The sequence below is a fragment of the Calonectris borealis genome, chromosome 3 (genome assembly GCF_964195595.1).
Source record: "Calonectris borealis chromosome 3, bCalBor7.hap1.2, whole genome shotgun sequence".
NCBI lineage: Eukaryota > Metazoa > Chordata > Aves > Procellariiformes > Procellariidae > Calonectris > Calonectris borealis.
The window spans coordinates 110,747,862-110,774,207 of record NC_134314.1 but is presented as its reverse complement, the minus strand read 5'-3'; the positions used below and the strand labels follow the sequence as shown (position 1 = coordinate 110,774,207).

The 26,346-nt window shown below is 44.9% G+C and overlaps 1 protein-coding gene across 1 annotated transcript in view; it reads right to left on the bottom strand.

The window, feature by feature from the left end:
* Window positions 1–7,455: 7,455 nt before the first annotated feature.
* Window positions 7,456–26,346, bottom strand: part of ALK (ALK receptor tyrosine kinase) — a 316,153-nt gene continuing 297,262 nt past the window's right edge. The window contains exons 20-29 of the mRNA XM_075147934.1: window positions 24,608–24,794; window positions 22,345–22,435; window positions 21,340–21,404; window positions 20,301–20,430; window positions 14,520–14,617; window positions 13,331–13,423; window positions 11,510–11,611; window positions 10,138–10,272; window positions 9,469–9,559; window positions 7,456–8,160 (exon numbers count right to left, since the gene is read on the bottom strand). Coding sequence (XP_075004035.1) covers window positions 7,456–8,160; window positions 9,469–9,559; window positions 10,138–10,272; window positions 11,510–11,611; window positions 13,331–13,423; window positions 14,520–14,617; window positions 20,301–20,430; window positions 21,340–21,404; window positions 22,345–22,435; window positions 24,608–24,794 — 1,697 coding nt within the window. The remainder of the gene's footprint in view (window positions 8,161–9,468; window positions 9,560–10,137; window positions 10,273–11,509; window positions 11,612–13,330; window positions 13,424–14,519; window positions 14,618–20,300; window positions 20,431–21,339; window positions 21,405–22,344; window positions 22,436–24,607; window positions 24,795–26,346) is intronic.

Below are 26,346 nucleotides of genomic sequence, written 5' to 3'. Positions count from 1 at the left end.
TGCTGTATTTGAAGATGCAGATATTCAGTGATGTACTGAACTTTACTTTGTCCAATATCTGTTTCTTTCATTAGTAAAATGAAACCCTGGTGAATAGTATGGCAAAAAATTTTCATTACATTGTTACAGAATGTACATCCTCTCACATCTGTTCTTATGTACAAATTAGGCGAACAGGATACAGCATGGAACAGCAGCTGTAGTATATAAACCAGAAGTTTTTATACCTTCTAGCTCTTCAGTACAGAACTGCCCATTGTCAAACAAAAGCATTTGTACCGCACATTTCACTGGTTTGTCCCAGCCCGGTGCTCCTGGGTGGGCAGTTTAGTTTCTGTGATGAAACACTCATTATCAGAAATGCTATTTTTTCCTGCCTGATGAGATGGAATGGATGTAACTGCTTTGTCTGACGGGTAGCTGGAGTTCTTCAGGAGGTACGTAGGGGAATAAGTGTGTGGGTAAGGCAGCATGCTCAGGCAGTTTGTTATAGTCACACCATTTCTGTGTGGCATATTTTGCACAGATGAAGGAACATATGGAAAAACCTCTTTCCAAGAGTTTTCTGATTCACTGGTAACTTTTTTTTTTTTTCCTCCAAGGGTGTCAGGCTGCACCTTCCACAGCTCTGTAGCTACACCCAGTTCAGCTGGAAGTGGGGTCTCAGTGGCCTGGGCTAGCAAAGACTGCAGGACTGATGGGTAGATATTATCTGAGCATCGGTGTAGTGTGCTTTCCCTTCCATTTCAGCTTCAGCTAGCTGCACGCTTCTCCTGAAAGCTCTGGCTACAATCAGCTGGCGCACTGTAGGTTAGAGGAGCAAGTCAGGACTGTTATCAGGATGGAGCTGTTTTGGTAGCACTGAGAATCTTCTGCGGGGAGGCAAGAAGCGCTGTAAATTTACGTGGCCTGAAACAGAAATAAATCAGTCCCTCCATTCCAGAAGGGATTACTGATGGCTGGCTTCAGGTTGGTGATGTGAAGGGATTTGTGCTTCCCTAAAGCCAAGGTAAGTTGCCATAATCCAAGTCTTGCAGGAGGACACTTCACATCAAAAAAAAAATTCTGAAAGTAACTGGCAGTGAAGGTTGAAATTAGGTGCTGTGCTGAGGTCTGTATGATCACAGCCCCAGACTGGTTGGTTAGAAAAAAGACAAATGATCCTCAAAGTCCCTATAAACCATATAAATAAAATATTATCTTTTTTATAAATAAATAAACAGGTGGTCCCCAGCAATTCTGTGCGGACTGTAAGGTTGTCCTATGTTCCACAGCATGTCTCTGGGGTCTGGTTTCAGAAAATGTACTTCTTCAGTACTCTCAGCTCAAGCTTTGTTGAACACTGGCTAGAAAAGAGAGGTCACAGGTGTGACAGGAGGAGGAGAACGTTCTTGAGGTTTCCCAGGATGGGAAATTAATTTCTAGTGAGTTCAGTCCAGTTGGATTCAGGTTTTGTTTTGCAGATATTGACAGTAATGGTTTTCTGGGCAGGGAGCCTGTGCTTTTAAAAGTGTTGCTATCCAGCAAGATCTGAGGCACAAGGAACCAAAACTGGCACTGCAGATTTGCAAAACATAACCTAGTTTCTCTGACAAGTTAGCTCTGTTACCTGTGAGAGTGTTGCATAGGTGGCAAGTCCAGCATTTACGTCATGGCTTTTATAGAGTTCAAGTTTTGCAGAAACCTTGTCAAACACCAGGTGGAAACTGAAACTGTGTCCGTGAAAGCCACGTAGCAGAGTACCCACCTGCACCCTTTTTCCTGCCTCGCTGCAGACTGACAGCTCTGGAAAAAATGGAAATTAGAGCAAAGATTGCCTGCCAACACCAGATCCAAACGAGCATGTGGTGGCTGTCTGGTGACTAGCTCTACTAGAAGAGGACAGGAGAGCTCCCTTTTCAGTTAAGATAGGGAGGAACCAAGATGTGGGGGAAATGGAGGCAGAGGAGAGGTGCCTGCTGGATACCTGCTTAGGAAGAAAGTCTTGTTAACTAATCCACAGCACTATCCTGCAGGAGAATGAGCATGTGGATAAGCAAGAGAAGGAGAGTAAGGTTTATAGACCTTTTCTTGAGAAAGCAGCTACCTATGGCATAGGAGTGGTACGGGGAGGGGAAAAAAGTGAGCATTTCAGGGCAGGATCTACCTCTTCCTACGTTTGTGACAGAAGTCAATACTGGCAATCTACTGTCTTAAAATGAGTTTATGATTAGACCTACTCAAAGTCCATGTCCAGACGCAAAGAAAAACGCTGTCTTAGGATATAAGCATTTAGGAATGAAAACACCCAAATGCTCTCTTCAATCGTATACTTTGTTCTCTTTTTTATACTGGCCAGTTTCCTGTAGGTAAAAAGCCAACCTTGGTGCTTTGTAATAGAAGGAACGGCACCTTTCTCTGCAAGAAACTTGGAGGTATGACATTTGCAATGCAAGCAAGTCTTAAACACACTGCTGCTAGCCAGAAAGGTGGCTGTCTCAGTTTAATACCATACCTGCTCCTTTGTGCATCAGTGTACCTTAATACTTCTGTAATTTTACCAAGTAAAAATTGATGTCCAGAGACCTCCCCCTGACATTGATCCAATCATTACACAGCCCAACACAGAGAAAGCCAGCTACAGTCATTTTATTTGTCTTCATGCCTTGTGGTTCACTACACTTGTTTACAATACAAATACACTATTCAATACAAAATACTCAATGACCATATATTAGTATTTTTCTTCATAGTATCCCTGAAGTGCACAGGCCCTTCCTTTATAAACAATGTTGCATAAACTGCTGTACATGAGACAGACACTCCTATAATGAAGCTTGTTACTAAAAGAAGCCAGATGCAGACAATTCAGACATTTTCCTGCGATGGGTTTAACTTTGGGACAGACAAACGGTGATGTCTTTGCTGCTGTGAAAGGCTGTTTTATGCTATTCCTATGTCAAGGTTCTTGTCACCCAGAAGATAGGCTCACTAACAGGAGCAGACATGCAAAGTTAAATCCTTCATAGCCTATTTCAGACCTCTTACATCACGCAGCGTATACATGACTGCGCCCAGCGGTGCTGCAGCTGCTCTCACGCTGAGCCCATGTCCTTTTGTGAACCCACGGGGAGGGAAGCCAGTGGACCCACGGTACTACACCACTGCGAAAGGCTGACTCAGCCAAATTAATGCAGCCCTCGTGCTTTCAACCTGTGGTACCTATACCTCCCCTCGCTACAGCAAAGCCCCTCTCCCGCCAGCACTCCTTCAGGAAGCAGAACCACCCAAACGTCTTGCCTCGCTTCGTTTCCAGGCACATGATGGAGAAACAAGGTTCAGTAGTGAGAAGGAAGATGAAAGGACAACTGGAAAGGTAGATAAACAGGCATCCCAACCTAGTTTACCTTCAGCAGCTTACAGAATCAGAAACCTACCTAACATCTATAGGAAACAGGTAACATCCACATAGAAATCAGCCATTTTCAGAGTATGAGAGTGGTAGCACAGGATTTTCCCAGTTGTGCTTTACATCCTGTAGATCATACTGCTTCCCGCTTTTCCACTGTAGAGTGAGGAAGACACATAAGACCAGAATGTAAATATTGCCAATGAAAAAGATTAACAGTCTTAAAAACAAGTTCCTTAAAAAAAATTTACATTGTCTTGGTAAACTATATTTAAAAAAAAAAAGTCATAGACAAAAATGGGTAAGAGGCTTAAAATAACTCGATTTTTTTTTTTCTCCTACAACACTGTAAGCGTAGCATGGAGGGGTTTAAAAAGCGAATTTGGGATTTACACATGCCAGGGTGCTTTGCTTTGATCTGGTGAGCTCATGGTGACTTAAGCTCCTTCTGTTCCCTGCAGCTTTGAGAACTGAACAGGTGAATCTTTCTAGACACAGAAGTTAAAAATTCCTAGTTCATGACTGGACAAAATGCTCTTTCTAGTGGTGTACAGCTATAGGAAATGTGCTAGAATGAAAGAGAAAATTGGAACAGAAGAAACATGAACACTTCCAGATGTTGTAAGAGAAACGCTATAATAAATTCTATGAAGTACCTTCTTGTACAGAATTTAAGCCACAGTCTCCTTACAACTGTGCCAAGTGAATTACTCAGCTCTTTACACACACGCACACAAAGCTGAGTTTCTGATGTTTCCCTCTGCCCTATTCGAACTGTCCCTGGGAAAGCCCTTCAGAGGCTTCTTTCCTACCTCACTGAACAAACTGCTGCCAGTAATTCTTCCACTCAGGGCAAACCTGCGTGGCAACTGCAGCTCTCACATGCTTACTGGTTAAATGTTAATTTGTTTCTGTCAGCCCTTCAGCTAAGTTGAGATGGTGTAGGAATTGATAGTGCCGGAGCGTGAATTGTTACTTTAGTGACAGAGGTATCACTAAGGAAAGCTTTCTTCATACCATCCCAGTGATACAGATAAAACCTTGCATTGTACTGAAATCCTGGCAATGCTTTGGCAACAGGACAGATGCTTGAAGTTAAGCAATGCAATTGCAGAATGACCGGGAAACTGTCTTCGATGCAGCCTGCACACAAGTAGCAGAGCACCCTTTGGTCCAGGCAATTAATTCATGGAAATAATTTGTCATGGATGGTATTATTCCTTTTCTAAGAAAGAGGACAGGCCAATGCTCCAACCCTTGTTTCTGAGTGGCAGGATATGATTAGCAACAATATTTACTAAAAAATTTTTGCAAACTGGGGTACTGTTCTTGGACAGCACATGCTTGCTGTGGAAGAGCTCAGAGATGTTATGTTTTTTACAATAAAAATAAGCCCAAACTAGATTTCTGAATTCCTCTGAGTTCCAAGAGTTAAGAGGGGGGATTTAAAAAAAAAAAACAAAACACAAAACCCAACACAAAAAAAACCCACAATAAAGCATTTTACACTGGAGACACTGGAAAGAAGCTTACTTAAAACCAACTGCTAGTGCTGAACAGTATTTATCTCAATGCACCGTACCCAGCAGACTGGAGAATTTCAGTAGTAATTCACCATTTCCCCTGACCAGAATTATCTCCTCACGTATTCCATAGGTAGGAAGCAGTAATGTGTTTAGCTCCTTCATTTTTTACAGCTCCCATTCTGTAAGAGTATTTCAGTTGAAATTCTATGATAAAATAACTGCACAGCACAAGCTGCAGAGCAGTAATCACGCTATCACCATGGCTGGGGAAAGCCTGCCTTTCCGCCTTCACCCTCACAAACTGCTGCCCAGGATTAATAATTTCAGCTAGTCAAAGATCATTAACTTTGCAACTTTTTGTTCTTGTGTATTCTTTAAGAACACTCGTCAGTATACAGGTCAGATTCTGTCCTCAGTAACACGTAAGAGGCAGGACAGCAAAATCTCAAAGTGTGCTCCTATGCAAAGAAAAGCTAAACAATGAGGAGCGTCAGCCCTTCTGAAAATGAGAAAGCTGCAATATTTAAATGAACATTGCTATTGTATGTGAATAATATACTAGTGTAAGAAATTGTTCTGATAGTGCTTACCTCCTGAATTAATCAGCTTTCCTGAGACTCTGGAAAATGACCCCACTGAATTTACTGAGCTAGAAAGAGAGACCAGCGTGACACTAACACAGTCCTAAGCTAGACAGAATCCCTCCCCAGTGGCTATTTTATGACAAGAGCTGCGAGCCTAATAACCTTGGAGATCACAAATACTCTCTTAGTTCAAGCTAAAGAAGCCTGTGCGCAGCAGCAGAACATCCGAAGTGCAACCCTCGTTACCCCCACCAAGCCCACGCAGCAGCAGTGTGATGGATCCCTAGCAAACGAACATGAAATTCGGAGCAGCCCCTGACTCAAGCTTCCCAACGCAAGAGCACAGCCCCGTTAACCAACCACCACACACAATTTTGGCATTCGTCTAAAAAAGGGTTTTAGTTCTGTGTATCAGAGATGTCAGAAAGGCAGGTTAGGAGAACACATTACCTCCCCCCTCTTATGCTTTTTTTACAAGGACGGTGGCCCAAACCAAGCCCTCCGATTTCAATCTGCACATCTCAAAGGTTAGCAGTACGTATATGCGGATTCTGGTTTGTTCCCTTATGAAGCCAGGAAGCTTACCTCAATGTTTGGATCCAGGGCCAGATTCAGAGCCACTTCATTGAAATGAAGAGTCTCGGACTGAAGAACACCTTCACATTCTTTTGCTGATGCTCCAGTACACCCATATCTATGGAAATAGGCACCCCTTTTTTTGGATAGCGTTCATGCTAAAACAGCTCCTTGCAACCCTAAGTTGAAGTTACTAATGCACATCTTTACACGTGAATTATTTCCTACATCTATGTTTTGACAATACACTTCACTGGAATATTTTTCATGCACAAGGTGTACAAAATGAGTCAATGCAGTGTTTGTCTTTAAACCACTATCATACACATATTTTGTTAAAGGAACAAGGGTTCTAAACCTTTCAAATACAGACAGTATCTGGCATCCGGATTGTGGCACGATGTAGTCTTCTGCCTTTATGTTGTTGTTTGTACGGGGTATGTCAAAGGCTATTGTAGGCCTCTGAGGTATACAGGTGGCTGTCCATTTTCAGGGCATGGTGAAAGTTTCTCTCATGACCATGGTCCTTTAAAACTTCACCTTGGTTCCACTTGACACGCACAAGTTCATGATGAAGGACATTCCTACTTTTGTAGGACAGAAGGAATTTTAAAGGGCTTTACTCGGTCTAGTGCTTAAGCACAGGAAAAAGAAAACAAAACAAAAAACCCAGCCAAACAACCCCCCTCCAACCCAGAATGCCTCATAGCATCTACACCCATCCTCTATGCTTCCTCCCCTCTCTCTTCCAAGCGATGCAGTATGACCAGTGTCTTTCTGCTGCCCTGCCAACATCCCCATAACCACTGTGCATTCAAGGACTCTTGAAGACTGGACTGTAGCTGGAGCACAACTTGGGAATGTGCCATTGCGTCACCATTCAGCGCTGTTGTATCGTTTTTCGGTTTGGATAGAGGATGCTCTCCCCAAACCCACTACAACCTCTGCCAGCTGCAGGAGATCTCCAGGTGTTCCACAGCAACCACAAATTTGGCACGGAAAACCCCAGACATGAAACACTCAAGGCAGTGAGCCGCGGCTTTACACTTAAGCAGAGAACGCACAACTGAGAAAAGCTCACAGGAAGGGCATGACAACAACCATGCGTATGAGTTGATGCAACAGCAGCTGGGCCTTGCAGTTAACATCTGTTTCCTGTATCCTCCCTCCCCCTTGTTTCTTTTACTGTATTGGGGCTCCGGTGATTTGAAGCCTCTCGGGTTAGTTGAAATTACAGCTTCGAGGGTGGCACTTTTGGAGCGAGTTGGCACAAAATGGAAGGTAATGCTGTCAGATCCCTTGGTCATGGTGTATTGGGTAACAGGACATCTCTTCAAGGCTCAGGGGCCACAGGGGGAAAGGTCAAGAGGGTAGAGGGCTCTCACAGCCCCTGCTGGGTTATGTGGCTCTTGTTTCTAAGGACGGGGTCCTCGTAACTGCTAGCGCAAGGTGGTGTGGAGGCTTCCAAGGGTAAGCCCTGCTGTTGGTATCCATAGTTGACATTCCCACAGGGGAAGTGGCGGAGCCTAAAGAGAGGCACTTCTTTAACACTTGCTGTTAGGGAAGATGGCTCTAATAGCAGGGAGGAGCCTGGCAGCCTGCCAGTCACAATGTTGGGCCCCACAGTACAGTTTCCTTCCTGTCCCAAATTCTCCCTCTCGGGCATCTCCTTCTCCAGCACAGAACTGTTTTTGCTGGCCTGCTTCTCCGCAAACCAGGAACCGTAGGTTGGATTCCAGAGGTTGGTGGGCTTGTTTCTGGAGCCCCGGCTTTTGTGCAGCTCAGAAGGGGGATTGGACTGGGCATAGGCCATGTTGATATGTCCCCCGGCTGAGGCTGACTGCACCTTCCCCGGCACTGGCGGTTCCAAGGCTCCCACTTTCCCTAGAGGTTTTCCAGCAGTCATTGCTGACGGCAGGGGTGGTGGAGATGGCAGAGTTTGCTTGTCATCCTTTCTGTCTTGGTGCGTGGAGACCAAGAGAGGAGGAATTCCTTCCGGATCGTCGGGGCGCATCGCTACCTTCTCCTCCTCCTCAGCTGATGGGCCATATTCTACTGGCAAAGCAGTGTTGATGACATCTGGATCCTGCCAGAGAGAACAACGAGAATTTCTCAAAGCCTGCTACCATCCTGCATACTCAGACTTGATTAAAAACCTGACACATCTGACAGCTGTCATGCGATGATCACAGATCATCGTTCCCACTAACCAGAGCCCACATTCAATGCGTAGAAGATGCTGCCAAAATGCAGTTAGCTGTGAGATGCAATGGGATACCCTTAAAATGGAACTCTTTAAAAAAAAGCAACCCTAAAACTCATCACAGAACAGCAGAGGCACAAAACCAATGAAAACCACTTTTTATGTCCAGCAAATTTCCTGTGGGAATGTTGTTTTGGAATCTATATCATCTCAAAGTTCATAACATTCTCAGATAATATTGAGAAAGTTTCAGCTATGAAAGTATTGCCTCCACACAACACGGGAGGAATGGGAATGCAGAGAGAAGGCAATACTGGCAGACCCCTTGAAACCTGAATCCATAGGGACTGCGGTTCTGAGCTATTTAAGCAGTTTTGAAAATTAAACTGGGAGAAAATATGGTGATCTGGGCAACCTTTAATTATTGCTAGACGCCATGGCAAGCTATAGATAGCAGAAAACAACGCCTCCCAATCCCGGGATCCAAACACACATGAAAAACAGACCAAGTCTCCCAAACAGCGAGGAAAAGCAAACTGACTGAGGCAAATAACTGTGAGAGGCCACACGAGAAGCCTGCGCTAATGCAGGCAGCAAAACATTTTCCAAACTACTCCACTTCTCATAAGCTAAAAGTGGTGGTAAAAAATAAATAAATCGGATTTCGGCCTGGAAAGCCAGCCACATCCTTTCCCCATTGCCTTTGGCATGGCTGTCTCCACCTGCCTTCTCCAGTGCAGTCAGATTCAGAAAATTGCCGACAGCTGCAGAAGCCACCTGCAAAGCGTGCTCTGTGCCAGGACCATTTCTGCTCAGTGCTGACCATGTCTTAAGGGTAAACACTGGGATGGAGTGGCTGACATGAAGCACGTGAAGTGCGTAGGGGTGCTGGCCTGTCTTGGCTCTTTTGCTTGCTGGAATCTGTGCCTTTATAAGCAGAAGCAGAGCTACAGGTCTGCTATTTGTAAAGCTGTGTAAGCTTGTGTAAGTCAGCAGTGAAAGACAAGAAGGATCAACCACCCGATGAGGTAAATATCCCAGCCACTGGTCCCAGGCTGACATTGGTCTCCCTGGAATGCTGACTACAGTAACGCAGTGCTGCCTTCTCATCTCGTGTTCCGGCTTGCCTAGGCCGCCCCTCAAGAAGAACTCTCTCCACCCATCTCATTCGAGATGAATGGACACTGATACCTGAGTGCAGTACTCAATCCTCTCCAGGATTATGGCAAAATTTGGCCGGTCTTCAGGCTGGTGCTGCCAACACTGGGTCATAATGCGATAACTGAAAGAGCAGAACAGGAGATGCTCATAAATGGCAGATCCTGTTGGTACATAACAGCTAGTCACTGCAGCTTAGAAACCATAAGCACACATCACCACTCTGACTTCTAATAAATAAGAGTGCTCTGCCTTCCCCAGAGTGGGACAACTGATGCACTGGTACCCACGGAAATGTGGCCACCAGTGGGGTGAAATCCACAGCACATCAGAGAAATAACTCACCCACCCGAAATCCCTTGGTCAATTCACTAAAGGTTGGCAGGGCTACAGATAATGGAGCCCAGTTTTCCCTACCTGTGAAGTCTTACGCACTTGCAGTTTCACAGCTAACCTAAGGCACAGAAATACTGCACCATCTTTGATCAAAAAAGCAGTGGCCAGTACTTCTCAAAGGGGCCCTGAATTATTCTCTAAAACAGACAGAAAAATTAAATAGTAGAGAAGTCACAGGCACTCAAGTCCAATAAGGCAGATCAGCCACGACAAGATCAATCTTAAAAGTCATTAACTTTTGACTAGAGAACAGCATTTGAAACAGAAACTTCTTTGCATGAATATATAAAAGTTAAAATTTCATACACAGGGCCAGGGCAGTTTTTAGGTGGATCCATTCTTCCTCCATTGGTGACAAACTCCAGAACCTCCTGGTTACTTTTGCTGGGGTAGGGCATGTATCCCAAAGAGAATATCTCCCACAGCAATACGCCAAAGGACCTGAATACAGAAGCAAAGGAAAACAAAGTGAAGATATGGGAATGACCATCCCCAAGGGGCAATGCCCTTAGGTGCAGTACCATCAGCATTGCTCTTTGCAGTCTGTGCTCAGGCAGCTTGTGGAAATCACTGCTGCAGGATTCAGACATAAATAAGCTGCATGGTTGTAATGGTGGACTTGGAATCATTTAATGAACACTAGTAGTTGACTGTTAAGTGAGTGAAGTCTATGATATAGGTAGGTAAATATGGTTGCTTTGCCCTTGTACTCAGCGCTGTTCAACTAGATGTAACAAATGTGAAAGTCAGGTTATGCTTTTCTGAGACATCAGCCACTGCTGGAAACAGGACTGAGTGGAGCAGTGGCCTCATCACTTATGACAAACTTTCCCTCTTGAATAAGCTACCCTGTGTGAAATAACATGCCAGTGAATCCCCCCTGATGCTCTAAGCCCCATAGCCCTCACCTGTAGCTCAGAGTACAATAAAAACGTTCCCTAGCTAACACCACAGCCATGGGCCTGGGTGGTGTGGCCTGCAAAGCCCTGGGGACAATGGCTGGGACAGGACCCCCTCCAAAGCATTCATCTGGTCAGCTGCTTGGAAATCACAATCTTGTTGATTGAAATTGCAAAGAGCTACGTGCAGCAATACGAAACTCTTCTGCTTGGTGCTGAGACGGGCAGCAGCTCAGCCTCATGAGAGAGCGTATCTCCACCTGGGGTTTGCTCAGGAGCCGTGTCCTGACCACCAGCCCCTTCCCGTCCACACACGTCCTGAGCTCTTGCCTCCTGCTCACCCAGTTTCCCTCCCCCTCCTCTGGCCACCAGCAACTCAAGAGCTTACAGTGCTGCTGCAGGCCAGGAGAAAGATGAAAGCCACAATATGTGATGCCCTTCTCCCTCACTGGCAGGATGGGTCCTGCCTGCAGTCCCCCATGCTGCTTTCCTCAGTGTGGAACTAACACCTTCCTCGCTGTAGCAGCAAAGCACCACCTGCATCTGCCTCAACCTCCCTTCCCTGCCTGCTCACCTCCCCAGCAGCACCCGCCTTCGCACAGGTCTGATCTTTCTGTTCCCTTGTCTCTTCCAAGATTACTGGCTCTGAAAGACCCAGCTTGTCTTTTTAGTAAAGGAGAAATGAACAAGAATATGTGTTTTTTACAGAATAGGCACACTTTACAAAAGGGGTTACAACACAGACAGACAGACCGGACAGAGGAGGAAAGGAAGCATACCATGTGTCTGTTTTTGATGTAAATATCCCTTCCATGAAAGCCTCAGGAGGCATCCATTTGACGGGCAACATTGCACACCCACCCTTCCGATAGTAGCTGGCTCTGCAAAGAACAAACAAAACAAAGAGTCAGCCAAGAATTCAGAAAATGCCATTAATTTGGAATTTTTATAATTACAAATATTAAAATTATGAGCCAGAGAAGAGACTAATTTAGGCGAAACAGCATGGCAGAGAAAATGCTGAAGAGACCAGTTCCTTCTCACAAAAATAGTGGAAATGGGCAGACCATGGAAGGACTGCTCTAATCTTCCTCGCTTTAGGCCTGAGCTGGTGAACCCAAGTTATCCCTATCTGCCTGCATGCTCCTAGGGAATTACTCACACAGTATGCTGCTGCTGGCACAGCCATCCTCCTGCACTTTTCAGCCACAGCCAGATCTCCACCTCACCCCACACGTAGTCGCCTTGAGCATCCCCACCAAAAATAAACAAAGCCTGTCCCATATGTACCCAGTCTAAAGCACTGCAAGTGAAATTCAAAACCATTTATAAGAATGAGGAGCTTGATGAGGAGGATGCTTGGCCATTAGGGCTGGGGCAGTAGTACAAAAATCACCTCCCGTGTTCCTGAGACAGGAATTACATCAGTCCTTTAGTGTCATTTAAAATAAAACCTACAAGCTCCAAATCCTGTGCTGGCAGCTGCAGGAGGCTGCTCAGGCAAGCTGGTATCACTGTTCGTAACTGCACAGCCTGAGCATCCAAAGGATATTCCTGGACACAGAAACATGTGCAAACTTCAAAGGCACCTTTGAAAACTCAGCACCAAAGTGTTCATCTTGGCAGTCGGTTCTGCTGACTGTGTGAGTGTGACAGATGCTACTTTGTCCCAGCAGAGTCCCATCTGACAGCAGGGCAGAGTGGGGGCTCTTTGTGAAGGGAGAGAGAGGAGAGGAAAAAAAAGCAGCTCTGATACACTTGGGTTTTTGAAGGTAGCACTCTGTTTGCATCACCTCAGGCTGTTGATACTGTCAGATCTCAAGCTGAGCAGCGGCCTGGCTTAGTAATTGCACAGGAGAATCCCCAAGTAGGAAAAAAAGAAGGCAAGGCACTGGAATAAACAGTGGGTGACTGAGTACAAGGCATTCCTTCCTCTGAGTCAGAGGCAAATCAATTCCTCAGCACAGCAGGACATGGTGCTGCACTTCTGGAGGTGCTATGAGGAAGATGAGATATCAAACTGCAGCCCTGACTGCTCGTGTTCATTAAAGATTTCCTCGCACTTCTTGCAAGAGCAGAGTAGTTAACCCTGTGTCCTGGCTGAATTCCAGTTTGGGCGATTACATTTTCCTGACCTTCCTCTGCACCTTCCTCCTTTATCTGCAGTAAATTGAGGACATTTACTGATGACACCAAACCAAAGGGGCAGGGGTAGTATCAAGGAGAGAGATTAAACTCAGAATGATTTGGGACCACAAAACAAAAGGGCACATCAATGCCATTCAGTGTGGAGAAAGTAAAGACAAGAAACTGAGGACAGAGTACGAAAGGGAAGAAAAATGCCTTCCATGACCATCAGACTTCATTACCCAGAAGAAAGCTGTCAGGAGCGGGAAAAGTCTCCAGAGCACAGTTAAACTACAAGTGAAGGCAAACACCAAAAAAGCATTAGCTGGGGTTCATCAGGGTGGGATCTCTCCACTCTCGCCTTGCTAGGGTTGCACAGAGCGGCACACGAGCCTGCTGTCCTGCAAAAACACTGCTCCTCTCTCATTTTACTGAGCTTCCATTTGCAGATACCCTGGGCTTAGCTCTGCTACCTGTATATATCCCGGGCCATTCCAAAGTCTCCAATTTTAGCCACTCTCCCAGGCCCTCGACAGGTAAGGAGGCAGTTCCTGGCAGCAATATCCCTACAAGGAAAGGGAAGAAAAGCAACAGAAAGAGAAGAACCACTTAATCATTCGACAATTTGGCAAGCCAAAAAGAAAACAAAGAGTAGTACCTACTTTCCTGAGCTGCAGAGAGCCCACAACAGCCAGAAAAGTCAGTGTTTATGGATAACTAGTGATGTCCCAAATTCCAATCTACCCCAACAGCAGGAGCAGTTCTGCTCTTTAACATTTCCTCTTTAAACTTCATGTAACATCCTTCTGAAAGGATGGGCCTTCTGTGAGCCTCCCTTTACCCCAGGAGCTATTTTTAAGTCTCTAAGGAGTGCAAGCAGCGGGGCTAATTTCAGCAATGTACTAGTCCCAACATCAAGCTGTCTGGGGAATGATCCATTGACCTGTTCCTAGCGCGTCTGTTCAAATATTGTCAAACGGGTGTCGTACTGTCAGAGACACGAAGAACAACAATGTGCCGGTGTTGCTCTGAAGACTGAAGGTATGGGCCTCAGTCTGTGCATGCAGGTAAAGCTCCAGCTCCACCTCTGCTGGGCTGAAGTAAACCTTGAGGTCTGAATAACATGGTGGCATACCTTGTGGGTAACTCTTTCAGAAGAATGAACTACAATCTCTCTCTACTCATCTCTACTCAACGGGTAGAGTATTTTAGACACTTGCCAACACCCTGTTCTGCAGGAGCAGGTAACAATAGTCATGAGGGGTTGCACTTCTGGCTGTACTTGTACAGCTGTTCTTTGAGAGGGAGAAGAAGAGGGTTCCAGAATGAGCAGAAAGGCACTAAGCAAAATTAATGACAGGGAGAGCTTTGAAGACTTCTGTCACGAGATTGTGTTTCCATTTGCAGAGTAGCCAAACAGGCTGCACAAGTGCAGGCACTGAGATAGAGCTCAGGATCTTTGGTAAAATGAAAGACCTCTGCAACATCATTTATAGCAGCTTTTCTGTTAATTGCTTTTATTATTCTGATTTTGACTACCTTGTTTAAAGGTATCCAGCCACTAGAGTGCAGCAGGACATAAACATATCAAGCAGGGCATTACGAGTCCGTGCTGGCCCGTATGCAAGTCATGCCCATGGTGACACAGACGTGTTCACCTACCTGTGAATGAAGTGGTTCTCCTCCAGGTACTGGCACCCACAAGCAATGTCACGAGCCACGTGGAGCAAGTCCAGCATGGAAAGGGAGGAGGGCTGATTCTATCAACAGACAAAGGACAAACGTGGGTTAAAAGCGAGAACATGGCATGGTTCGTCACGGATACAGTGCTGGGAACTCTCCAACAAGTGACGTAGCTCAGATGTTAATACACAAAGGGATTACAAAAAAGCACAAGAGAGAGTTCATATCCATGAACTATGCAAAGGATGTGCAGGTACGATGTCATACAAATCCCAGGGACAGAATCAGAACAGCTGGATCTGACTTCCCAGCTCCATTGGGATGCCCCTGTAAGAATTTCCCCCAGTTCTCATGGGAGACGCTTCTGAATTTTCAGCATGATTTTTGAGGAGATCTGTAGCCTGAACTGATCCTTACACTCAGTTTCTTTGTATTATGGCTAGCTCTGCTCTAAAGTCACCTTGAACAATGAGAATGACATTTTATATAATGGCATGAGTCACATTTGCTCTTTCCCTCCTCCACATCTGTGTAGGTTTTATCTTGCCCCTCAAAGCACTGACACAGGTTTGCATAGCCAACGGCTATGGAAGAGTAAGGCTGCCAACTCCTTGTTCCTGCCCCTCTGATGAAGTCTATAGCCCTTGCCAGCAGGAGCCAGATGCTTTAGTGAAAAGGGCAGGCTTAGCACCGGCTCGCATTTGCCGGCCTCTGAAGCCAAACCATCCGCTTCTGCACTGAGGTGTGAATCAGTGATCCCTGCGGCCAGTCCTGTGGGGGAGGAGAAACGGCTGCTGCCAGCGGGGTGATGACAAACAACTGGGTGGCACTGACTGCTTATTCCACAACAGCCATTTGCTAGCTGAGTATTTATCTGTGGCTTTAGTTATTGGACCAAATAAGCCTATCCCACCCTCTAGCTCTGTCTATGACACCTACCATTCTGCCCAGTGCCCAAAAGGCACACCTGCCCAGGGGTCTCTCCCACTGATGCACAAACCAGCACGGGTTCTCCAGTGACAGGGACTGCTGGCTCTGCCAGCCCATCTGTTGTGATGAAATGTATTTCCAGGCTGAGGCAATGCTGTGCCGGCTATCTCACCTGATCTAAACCACTGCTAACTGGGGCTGGAAATAAGTCCAGGCTCTGCAGCATGCAGCAGCCAGTAGTTAAACAGTGGGCATTGGCTGGTAAAACCTAAAAAAGTCTTAATGTCTTCTGAAGAGATTAGGAAAAACCTGGCCTCAATACTTGATTAATGAAGTAATTGAAAAATGCTGCATCTCTGTGTGAACAAAGCCTGTTTTTTACAGTGAGGTGCCATAAAACAAAATTGTTTGTGCCTATGTATCACCTGCCTATATTTTATTATTTACACAGTATAGTTCATTGCATATATATATACTTAACTGATTCTTTAAAACACTGGACTGCGTCTCCCCCTAAACCTTCTTTTTGTAGAGTAATCATTTCCTAAAAACATAAAGCCTCCCCCCCCACCTTTTGAGGGGAGGGGGGAATAATCTTTTTTACCTCTGTGAGTTAAAGGGACTGACCAGCTACCCAAGATGGCTACAGTAAGAAAGGACGCAGATGCCGCCTTCTTCCCTTTCAGGGCATAACCAAAGGGAAATGAATATCTCGATCTACCCATTCCCTCCTCTTCTGAGCAAGGGTCAGAAACCTGAAGTGAAAACCGAGTAAAAAGCCCAATTCTTTACTTTGCAGTCGATTCCGGACCTGAGCTACATTGCAAGGCAGTCAGTAGGCTGAAGCCACAAGCTGATTTGAACAGCATAGCTTTTTTTCTCTTTTTCCCTTTTTTTCCCTTCCTTCCCCTCCTTGCATGAATTCCTTCCACCTTTTATTTGGCTCAATATGATCCTAAAACAGACGTGACCGCCCAGCCAAGGACAATTTAGCCACATAATTTGTTTGACAAATGGAGGTTTGGGATTCATCTTGCAAGGGAGGCAGCCTTGAGACACCAAAGGATTCACTTTACAGCTTTTGCTCCCCAGATGATCGGACAATGCCAGCTGCGGTGCACCACTGCTCAGAGCAGTGGGCACGCTGAAAGCACTAGTGTGACACCTCCCCGGGTGAGGCTAAATCTTGCTAAAGGTGAATGAAATTCTGTGTATTGTTCAGTGTAATCACTGCTCTGAGCAACAGGCTGCACAATACAAAGGAGGGCAATCATTTATCCGCATACGATTTATCTTCCAGAGCTGTTCTTTAATTGCTGTGCTATGTGTGAGAAAGATCAGCACTGAACTTCCCAGAAGTGACAATTCTGCAACGCTCATAATGAGCGAAGGCTCCAATTCCAGGTGTCTCTGAATCTACCAGACTGCCTCTCTCCAGACGAGGGGGAAGGGGTAATCCTGTAATAGATGTGAAACTTTATTAGAAATGGAACAGAGAAACCCTTCAGAGCTGTAAACCCTGGCCCCATGGAGAAGTATAAATCTGAAGCTTATAGAGTAGACCTGGCTGGCATAAACCGACAATATTCCACAAGGGTCACTGGTATTGTATCAGTGATGTTGGATGAACGTTTGGCTTACACATATGATCATTCTCGCTTAGAGTCCAGAAAAATCATTACATGTTGGCTGAACATTGCTTTCATTATTTACATGAAGAACACAGATGAACAACACGCAATAACCTGTGCTGGCAGCACCTTGATCTCCCATTAAGTTGGATCCCATGTCCGGATACCTCCTGTGGTAGCTCTAGCTTCCGATTTCATGTCCCTTGCAATGTCTTAAGTTCTCCCTTCCCTCGTTTCACCTTCTCCTCCACCATTCCCTCTGCTCCCTTCCACTTTTCAGTGGCTATATGCATGGTGGCAGCATGCTGCGCGTGTCTTGCTCCAAGTCACACAGGTTCTCACTGGCCAGTGGCAAGCCAAACAAGACAACTGTTTTGCTCAGTGGTCGCTCTAGTGTGGTGCTTTCTTTTTCCTGAAGTTTTGGAATTAATGCCAAGTTAATGCCTTTCACACCTCTATTAAATTTGACTGAAACTGGCAAATGAATTCGAAGTTACTGGCAGGGGAGTAGGGAGAGCAACTGGGGGATGAAGGTAGAGAATGAACACGTAAACCCCTCTTTTGCAATCAGCCTGAAAGCAGAAGTAGGTGGGAAAGACAAGGTAGTAAGGAAATCAGCTGGAAAATACAAAACTGGAAAAAAACAAGGGGAAATGACAACAGTAATTCAGGCGGTGCTTACTGCACAGTAAACAGTGCATCTCTGTTATTGAGTCACTCAGCTAGGTCTTGTATGTTCAATTAATTCCTGTTGGCAAAGCTCATCAAAGCCTGTTTACTCTGTATTGTTCCGTGTCTTTCCTTTAATGGGCCTGGAAAGCTAGACGTCCAGTCTGCTATGCCTACCTTCTGCCTGCCTTCCTTGAAGGAGCAATAGGAGGAACAAAGCAGGTCAGGGTTCATTAGGAGCAGTGCAAAGATACATCCTGCAGTACTGAGCCACAGGCCTTATGTAAAGAGACTGTCGCACCTCGAGTATATGCAGAGGGTAAATCCACTTCCACAGCCAGATCCCATACTTCACAAAGCACAATGTCCCCCCCACATCTCATCTCTCACCAGTCAGTCCCCTAGCCTCACAGTTTCTGAGCCAGCAGTCAAACATGTGCACCAGAGGCTGATTTCTCAGCGCTCACAGGTGCCATTAGCCCCTCAGAAGCTGCCCCGGCAGCCAGACAATGAATTACCCTGTCATTCTCGCCAGGCAGCCACCACATGGGTAGCAGAAGCAGGGCGAGGCAAGGGGAAGGAAGGTGTTAGAAGTGGAGCAGAAACATGTGGATCTGTGTCTGCATACAGTCAGGCTGTTCACATTCACCCAACTGTTAAAGAGGGCCTGGAAACTGTTTTTCTGAATCAGTTCCAGCTTGCAACTGCCCACCTGCATTTGAACCTCAGCTTTCCCAAAGTGTGACAGGCATGGGACAGAGCAGAAAACAGCAGCATCAGTCCCAGGTCTGCTTCAGTCCTGGGAGCAAGTTAAATGCAGGAATAGGGGAGGATCTTCAAGGTGCTGGGAACAGCCCCTGTGTGTAGTAGTAGTTACGGTCAGTCTCAGATAACCTCAAACAGGTCAGGAAAGACAAGGAAAAAAGAGGAAAGGAAGGAGAGACTGTGAAGGCAGAAAGAAAACACCGAGGAAGTAATGTATGCTGTGCCTGGAGTGAACCATCCACCTCTTCTGACATTAGCTTTCATGGGGGCTGCACAGAGCTACCGCTAACAGAAATGGAAGCCCTGGCATGCAAGGAGGAACTCACGACTGGGGTAGGGGGCAAACAGAAAGAAACCCCTCAGATCAGAAGGCTCCCATGACTGCATCATATAAAGATTAAGGGCTTTCCATCCACAAAGGCAACTGGTTCATTTTACTGCAAGTAGCTAAAAATTCCTGCTGTTCAGGACTAATGTTCTTGGTGCTTCCTTACAAGATCCGGATCATTACTGAGCTGGCTTCTCCCTCTAATTTAACGAGCCAAAAACATGCTTCCATTGCAAAGTGATGGATGCCCTTGCCCTACACCATCCTGTTTCACCTACCACTTCACACATCTAGCACAGCCTGTCCTGGTAGTTTTGAACAAAGCACCCACCAGGCAGCCTACCTTGCCCATGTCATTTTGCTCTGCACCAGGAGAGAGCACAGCCCATGTTGCAAAACACGAATTTCCCCATTCACCTACCACCAATTTCAGCCCATTTGTATGAGCTGACAAGAGCATTTCTAGGTGCTACAGAAAACCAACCTCTATTTATAAAGACTGCTTGCTTGGATTTCAAACATCTTGACTTTCTGGACGTTTACCCTTCTTATCCTGGCAGGAGCCACTTTATTGCAACCTATCCAAGACCGCGGTGCTCCTGAGCAACACAGACCATTTTATGTCTGAAAACCAAACTACAAGGAAAAAATATAAAGTTGATCTCTTTCCAGATGCCTTGAGGAAGAATCTTATTTATATCTGTTAGAGCCAATTTGTGTCTCTCTTGTACTGATAAAATCCAGCATTTTGTCCTGTGTCAAAGAAATGTAGAGACAAAATATTAAGCTGGGCCCTGGTGCTAAACTTCAACAACATCTGGGTGCCTTTTTGATCCAGGGACTCAGAGCAAACTTTATTCTTCTGAAATACTGACTCCTCTCTAGAAGTCGTAATTTATTTCTCACACATTTCTAACTGACTGTCATTTCCTATTGATGCTGATTTCAGCGGGAAAATCTTTAAAACTCTGGACTAAAGATATTTGCTATTAAGTAAAGACCTTCAGGCCGGATTCTCTCCTTGCCCATGTCAAACTTGCACTGACAGATATCCACAGAAATGCACCTGATCAGCAGTTTAAATAATGGATTTATCATTACTAGCTCAACGCTTCCCCCCAGCCCGCCCCCAGCTGGTGTGAGGAAGGTAAGAGTAGAGTTTAACTTTTTTTTTTTTAAACTTTGATTTTTTTTCTTTCTTTAGATAGTATCTGCAATGCTATCTGGCAAAGTCCAGGGTTGAGGCACCTCTGCATAACCCCAGCAGCATCTGTTCCCCTATACATCTGTGTCCTGCCCCCACAGTGGTCTTCTAGCAACAGAAATTTTCTGACCCTCCTACAAGCTAGGAAATAGTAGCTGCATGGATCAGCTCTTTTATGTATTTGCCTTGTGGCAGCAGCTTACTAAATAAAATTCAATTTTCTCTTTTCTTACCGGTCTAGGCCGCGTCTCTCTCAGGAACGATTTCAGGTCACCTCCAGCCATGAGCTCTAGCAGGATGAAACGGGGAAGTGCCTGCAGGCTTACCCCAATACAGCGCACAATATTCTGGTGGTTGAACTTGCTGTGGAGACAGGGAGACTCAATTACGGAGCAACTTTGATCCAAAAAGCACAATTGCAGAATAGAATCAAAATGTTTTGCTGCGGGGAATGTTGTTTTTTTTTTCTGAAAGTAACAAATCTCAAAGGTAAGGTAACTGGATAAAGCTGAAGTGCTACCCCTGCACTCTGTGTCTGCCTGCATAGTGCAGAGACAGAGATGGGGAAGGAATGGCTTTTGGCTGCTTTTCCTCTTCCTATATTCTGCATCCTTTTTGGGCTCCAGCAAGACTTGTGGGCCACAGGAAGCAGAGAATGTCTGATAACAGAGAAAAGTCTGCTCCTAATTTCCCTGTCCAAGGGACAGAAGCTGGGTTAGGGCAGAGTTGTTCCAAATAACATACTGGCACAGGGATCTGCTTATGTATGGGATATTCCTCAAGGTCTAGTCTCTAATACTTCCTTATTTCTCCAGCCCTCAACGTGATGGGAGACTATTTCCATGGATTCTAGGACTCAGTCACTGACATGTGACATGACAGCAGCATTAAGTCAATGCCATCTGTTAGCTTTGACTAGTCAAACCCAAACTCCTAACATTTGTTTTTACCTCATGTTCTGATCTCTAAGAGAAATCAAAGGATCCTATTATCAATTCTGAAAACTGGACCTAAAGGTCTTCACTTTGGATAATGAAAACCAGTGTGGACCCTCTTGAAAATTTAGCCCTTAATCATCTGGTGCCTCTTCATTTGTAAGAAGAATAGAAAAGGATGGTAATGTCTATCCCTCTTTGTAAAATACTGACAGCCATGCGCTAAAACTACTGTATAGATGTGTTGTGTGGACATCACCTCTCAAAGCACCATTTTTCTTTGCAGTGCTGGGCTTTGCAAGCCTACACAAGTGCTGTTCATCTTATTCATACACACCTAATAATGAGAGCTTCCATGAGGAAGTCCAACTCATCTTGCTCCGAACACACTTCTGGCAATGTCTGGAAAAGAAAGAACAGGTTGACAAGGAGAAGATATTTAAACTTACAGCTGTAGAACACCTGGCACAATCAAAAGTACTAACATTGTCTGCTGCAATCCTTGTTTCTCTAAAAGAAACCTCACTCTAAGATAATAGCTAGACCATTACTAAACTAGACTGTGAAGCCTGTTGAAAGGTGAAGATCAGAACACATGGCCCATCAACACCACTGTCATCCTCCTCTCAGCAAAGGAAATAGCCCAGAGTGCACAGGGAACAGTGCTCAATATATGGGACTCTACTGTATAGAGGACGAGGAATGAGACCACAGTTCCTGAGCTCTCTGACAGTTCAATACTCCTACCTCCCAGCAAGACTATGAACTGTAACCAGCAGTAGGACGGTGCGCTGCTATGTAACCTCTAGGAGAAAACAAGCTAGCTAGGCTGCTGAAGGCCTGCAGAACCCTACCAGGGTCTCTTAAGATTTAACTTCACATCCAGTGCATATCCATCCTGTAATGGAGCAGTGAGATCCCCGGAAAACCAGCCATCTCCTACCTGCAGGCTCTTTGATGTATGTGCCAGCTGCTCTTGGCCCTGTGAAGACTTTTGGCCTCTGACTCCAAGACTTTGGACATATTACCACACCAAGTGTAGTATGTGGAGGATGGGCAGAGGACGGATTTATTTCTCATACCTGCAGCCTACTGCAGCTGTATGGGAAATCTTCACCTATTTACTACTTACAGACCACTTTTAATAGTCTCACAAGCCCATATGCTACAAGCTGTACCATCACTATGATGGATTAAAGTGTTGCAACAGAGCAGCGACCTTTCTAGCCACATCCTTTAGTGCTATAGTAACGCTTAATTAATCTTCATTTTTATAATGCATTGGGACTCTTGGGTGAAAGGTGCATGAAACCATCATGATAACTCATACACTGTCACTTACTTTCACAGCCACCTGCAAGGGAGTGGGGTCGCTGGGGATCCCTGCCACCTGACCTTCATATACCTCACCAAAGGCTCCGTGGCCCAAACCCCTGGACAGACCAGAGAAGACAAGAAGGTTTTACTACAGAGAACACACATTATAACACTGTGGTCACAGCTCACAATTTTCATGGTAGTGAAACAGGGAGAACTGGATATTGACACTGATGATACCACTCCTCACACTATGCAGGGGACCAGACCTTGATGTGATCTTTCCTGGACCTACGATGTATTTAATTGGTAGGGAAAGCAATCCTCAAAAGTGAACAGTCCCCAGTGAAATCAAGCTGCTGGCACTGCAGTGTATAATGGATAGCACTCTTCTATGGCTTTGGTGTCAGTGCTTTAGTGGTGGGCACTCCGAAACAGGTCAATAAAGATAGGTCTTAAGTCTTGGTGTTCCCACACCCTAAACACGTTAACATCCCATGATGTTTATGCATCACCATTAAAGAAAACATTGAACAAGAAAGTAGGTAGCACAATGGTTCTCAAAAGACCTGAATCCTAAACGAAGTATCTTTTCCTGATTTATTTTGTGATTCTGGGTAAGCACCTTAGCCAGTAAATGCTGATGATAGTGCTTTGTAAAGCACTCAGCTCTAGGAATTCCTGCTGAGAATCGTTTCTGGCACTGATCATATTATGAAATTTACAGTTTTATTTTGAATAAGGGTACAAGAAATAGAGAAAGGAATTAAAGTAATCACACAACAGATCCTGTTCTACGTCCCTGTGATACAGATTTTGCATACCTATCTATTCAGTCTTCACTCGCTTAAGTCAACTGGTACAACATAGGTGGCATGTCATAACGACACAGTGAACTCTGGCAGAGAATGAGGCTGCATCCCAGATCCTGAGTCCCTCTTAACCCTGCATGGGCTGCACATTGGGCAGGAGTAGTTTGAGCCTCTAAGAGACATTCCTGCATCTCAGTCCAAGTAAAAGGCTGTCAATAAGGCTCTCTTCTACAACACGCACTTTTGTGGGAGAGCCAGGTCTGGCCTGAAAGCCAGACTGATTCTGTTCTCCAGTCTATCGGTGGACAGTTTTTGCAAGGGCTGTTGCCTTCCTGTCTGTTTAAACAGGTGCTGCTAAGGGCAATCCGCTCTGTTGTATAAGCTCTGTCTGTACTTTTGCCAGGATAAAGACCAGTCTAGGCAATAAAACCACAGTGAGGACTTGCGTTGCCTGTGACTCAACCACTTCTTTTAATAACATTTTGTAGGTATCAGCTTGAGACACTATTTTTGGCTATGCCTGACCAACTTATTACAAACTGAAGGTATAAAACAGATCTCTACAGCTCATAACTCACCCTCCTCCCAAAAAGCCACCCTTCCCTGCCCTTATCAATTCCCAGTTGTATCCTCTGCTCTCTGAAGCTTGCCACACTTCAAAAATCCTTTCAAAGCCCAAGTGACAAAAGCAGCAGCAGCACAGGGCACACTGGAAACTTCCAGATGCAGTCCACCAAGATGTGCAGGTAAGGGGGAATGAGATAAGAGACAGCAAAACATTGCAGACTACATGAACTGCTCTGAGCATCATCTTTTTTAGCACTGTAAGCTCTCCTGCTTCCACTTCTTGGCTTTTTGGTACAAGGGTAATGTCACATTCACAAGTGGCACACACTGTACTCTGCAGTAGAGCAAGGTGGAAAAGAACTCTGAATTTTCAAGTTTTTCATAAGAGACTATTTTGAACTTTCCAGAAGTTCTGATCTAGACATGACTATCCTGCTGGCTTTATATTCCTGTCTTTTTAATACTGTCTGGCAGTCTCAAACCCATTGCTTTTCCTGCTATTGTACTTAAGGATATCATTGTCTTTACCAAAGATCCCATCAAAGACTTTAAAAGAGCCTCCTACAAGCCTCAGCCTTCCCGGCATTTCATCAGTTAATATTGGAAATGGACCATTCACTGCACAGTCTGCAAAAGATGTGTCTGAATTAGTGGTGATGACTCTTCAGTCCCTCTCATAATCCCAGAAGATTAACACTGCACCCATAAAAGGTCAAGGAGACTGCCAAAGTCTAGTCCCCTCCACACAAGCCTAACTACTGCAGCTTTACATCTTTCTTATGAAAAGGGGCATGAGCCTAGAAGTGCATGAGAATTTGTACGTGCCTGCACAAAGACATGAGTTCACATCTGTGTAAGAGAGCCAGCATAGGTGAGTGTGAAGCATGGGGAAAGCAAAGATGAATTTACCGTATGAGGGAGATGTTTTTTCGAGGCACCTCTTTGAGGTCACTAATGGATGTGGTCTTTCCTGCAAAGCAGTAGTTGGGATTATAGTCTGTCATGATAGTGGAGGTACGCAGCTTGCTCAGCTTATATTCTGGGCTCTGCAACTCCATCTGCATGGCTTGTAGCTCCTGATGCTTCCGACGATATACTAAATATGGAGAACACAGTAAACCAGAGACACAGATTGACTTTGGAACAGGACAGCAGCCATGCAGCATGTCTCACTGGAATTTGCCGTGTGCCCAAATTTCAGTGAATCAAACTAGACAGTGACACTGTCATATTTCTGTACATCAAATAATTACAGACAGAAAATGGAATCTGAAGTTATCCAGGAACCTTTGATTTACACATCTCATGAAGAAACAGGCTTGCTCTTGAACTCTTTGGAAGAAGTAAAATGAATTTCACTTGCTGAGATCTCTGATTTCACAGTTCTGAGGTTTTTGTTTTGTTCTATTTAGTTTAGCTGGACCTTCCAAGTATGAGTTCAGTTCCAAACTTAAGGGAGTCGGGGTATAACCAACTTTCCTAAATCACGTAGAAGTGACTAAAATCTGAAATGAATTATTGCATCATGTTGTTCAAAATAGATAGACTAAACAGTTACCTCAGAATAATACATTGTACATAAAACTAGCTCATTTTGCAAAACTTCCTCTGTTTCTAAACAACAGAGTTGGACTAAATATGAAATCAGTTTATGGTAGTGTTATATTCCTTGAATCTCTTCACTGATACTTCTGAAATGTCATTAGAAATCATACCTTGGAAGAAGACATCCTTGTGAATCTTCCTTGAAATAGTAATTGATATTGCAGTATTTTTTTCAAAGCAAGATGCCAATCGTGAGCAGGTTAAATCACTATTACCCTTACTATTGATTTCTGTGGGAGCTGGATTGAGCCTAAAGACTGTGACGGTAATAGCTATTGCATCTTCTCCAGCAGATGTTGCTCAGGGGAAGAATTTAAGGGGTAAACATGCACTCGCAAAGGCAGACGAATGTAATGACCTATCCACAAACCCTTCCTGTCCTCCATTTTCCTCCTCATTGCTTTTGCTTTGATTTTTTAAATTGCTGCTCTTTCCTGAGATGGCAATGATAGGCTAGTTGGACGGAAAGAGGATTACTCTTCCACTCCCTGAGAATTAGTAATTTTAAAGGGGACTGTCAGGCCAGAAATCATACGTGTAGGACCATGTGTGTGCAACTGATAACTCCTGAAATTCTTAAAACTGAAACAGCTGTGCAAATCTAATTTAATAGTTGCCATTTGCTGCTCTGGGTACATCCCTCCCCTCCCCCAGACTATATACCATGTGGACAAAGAAAGGTGGCAGAACTGTGGTTTGAATCCCTGGCTCCTTTTCATTGATTCAAACCTATTCTGCTTGCAATCGAATGCAGGTGAGCAATTGTTTAAAATAAGAAAATGGAAGGGTGAAAAATACCTTTTAGAATTTCAAATAAAGATGCCAAGAATTCCCACATCCTATGAAGTAGCAGTGTGTAAAAGGGGAACCTACGCGAGAATTTCAAGCTTAACTGTCATACATTAAGAGGCTAAATCTGTATACAGGCACACAAATAAAGCAGCTTGCTGTTAGGCATTAAGCACCAACAGCTCTCACAAAACCAGTGGCAGTTGTGTTCTGGCAGCTTTACACTACAACACAAGCAACAATGTCTCTTTTGA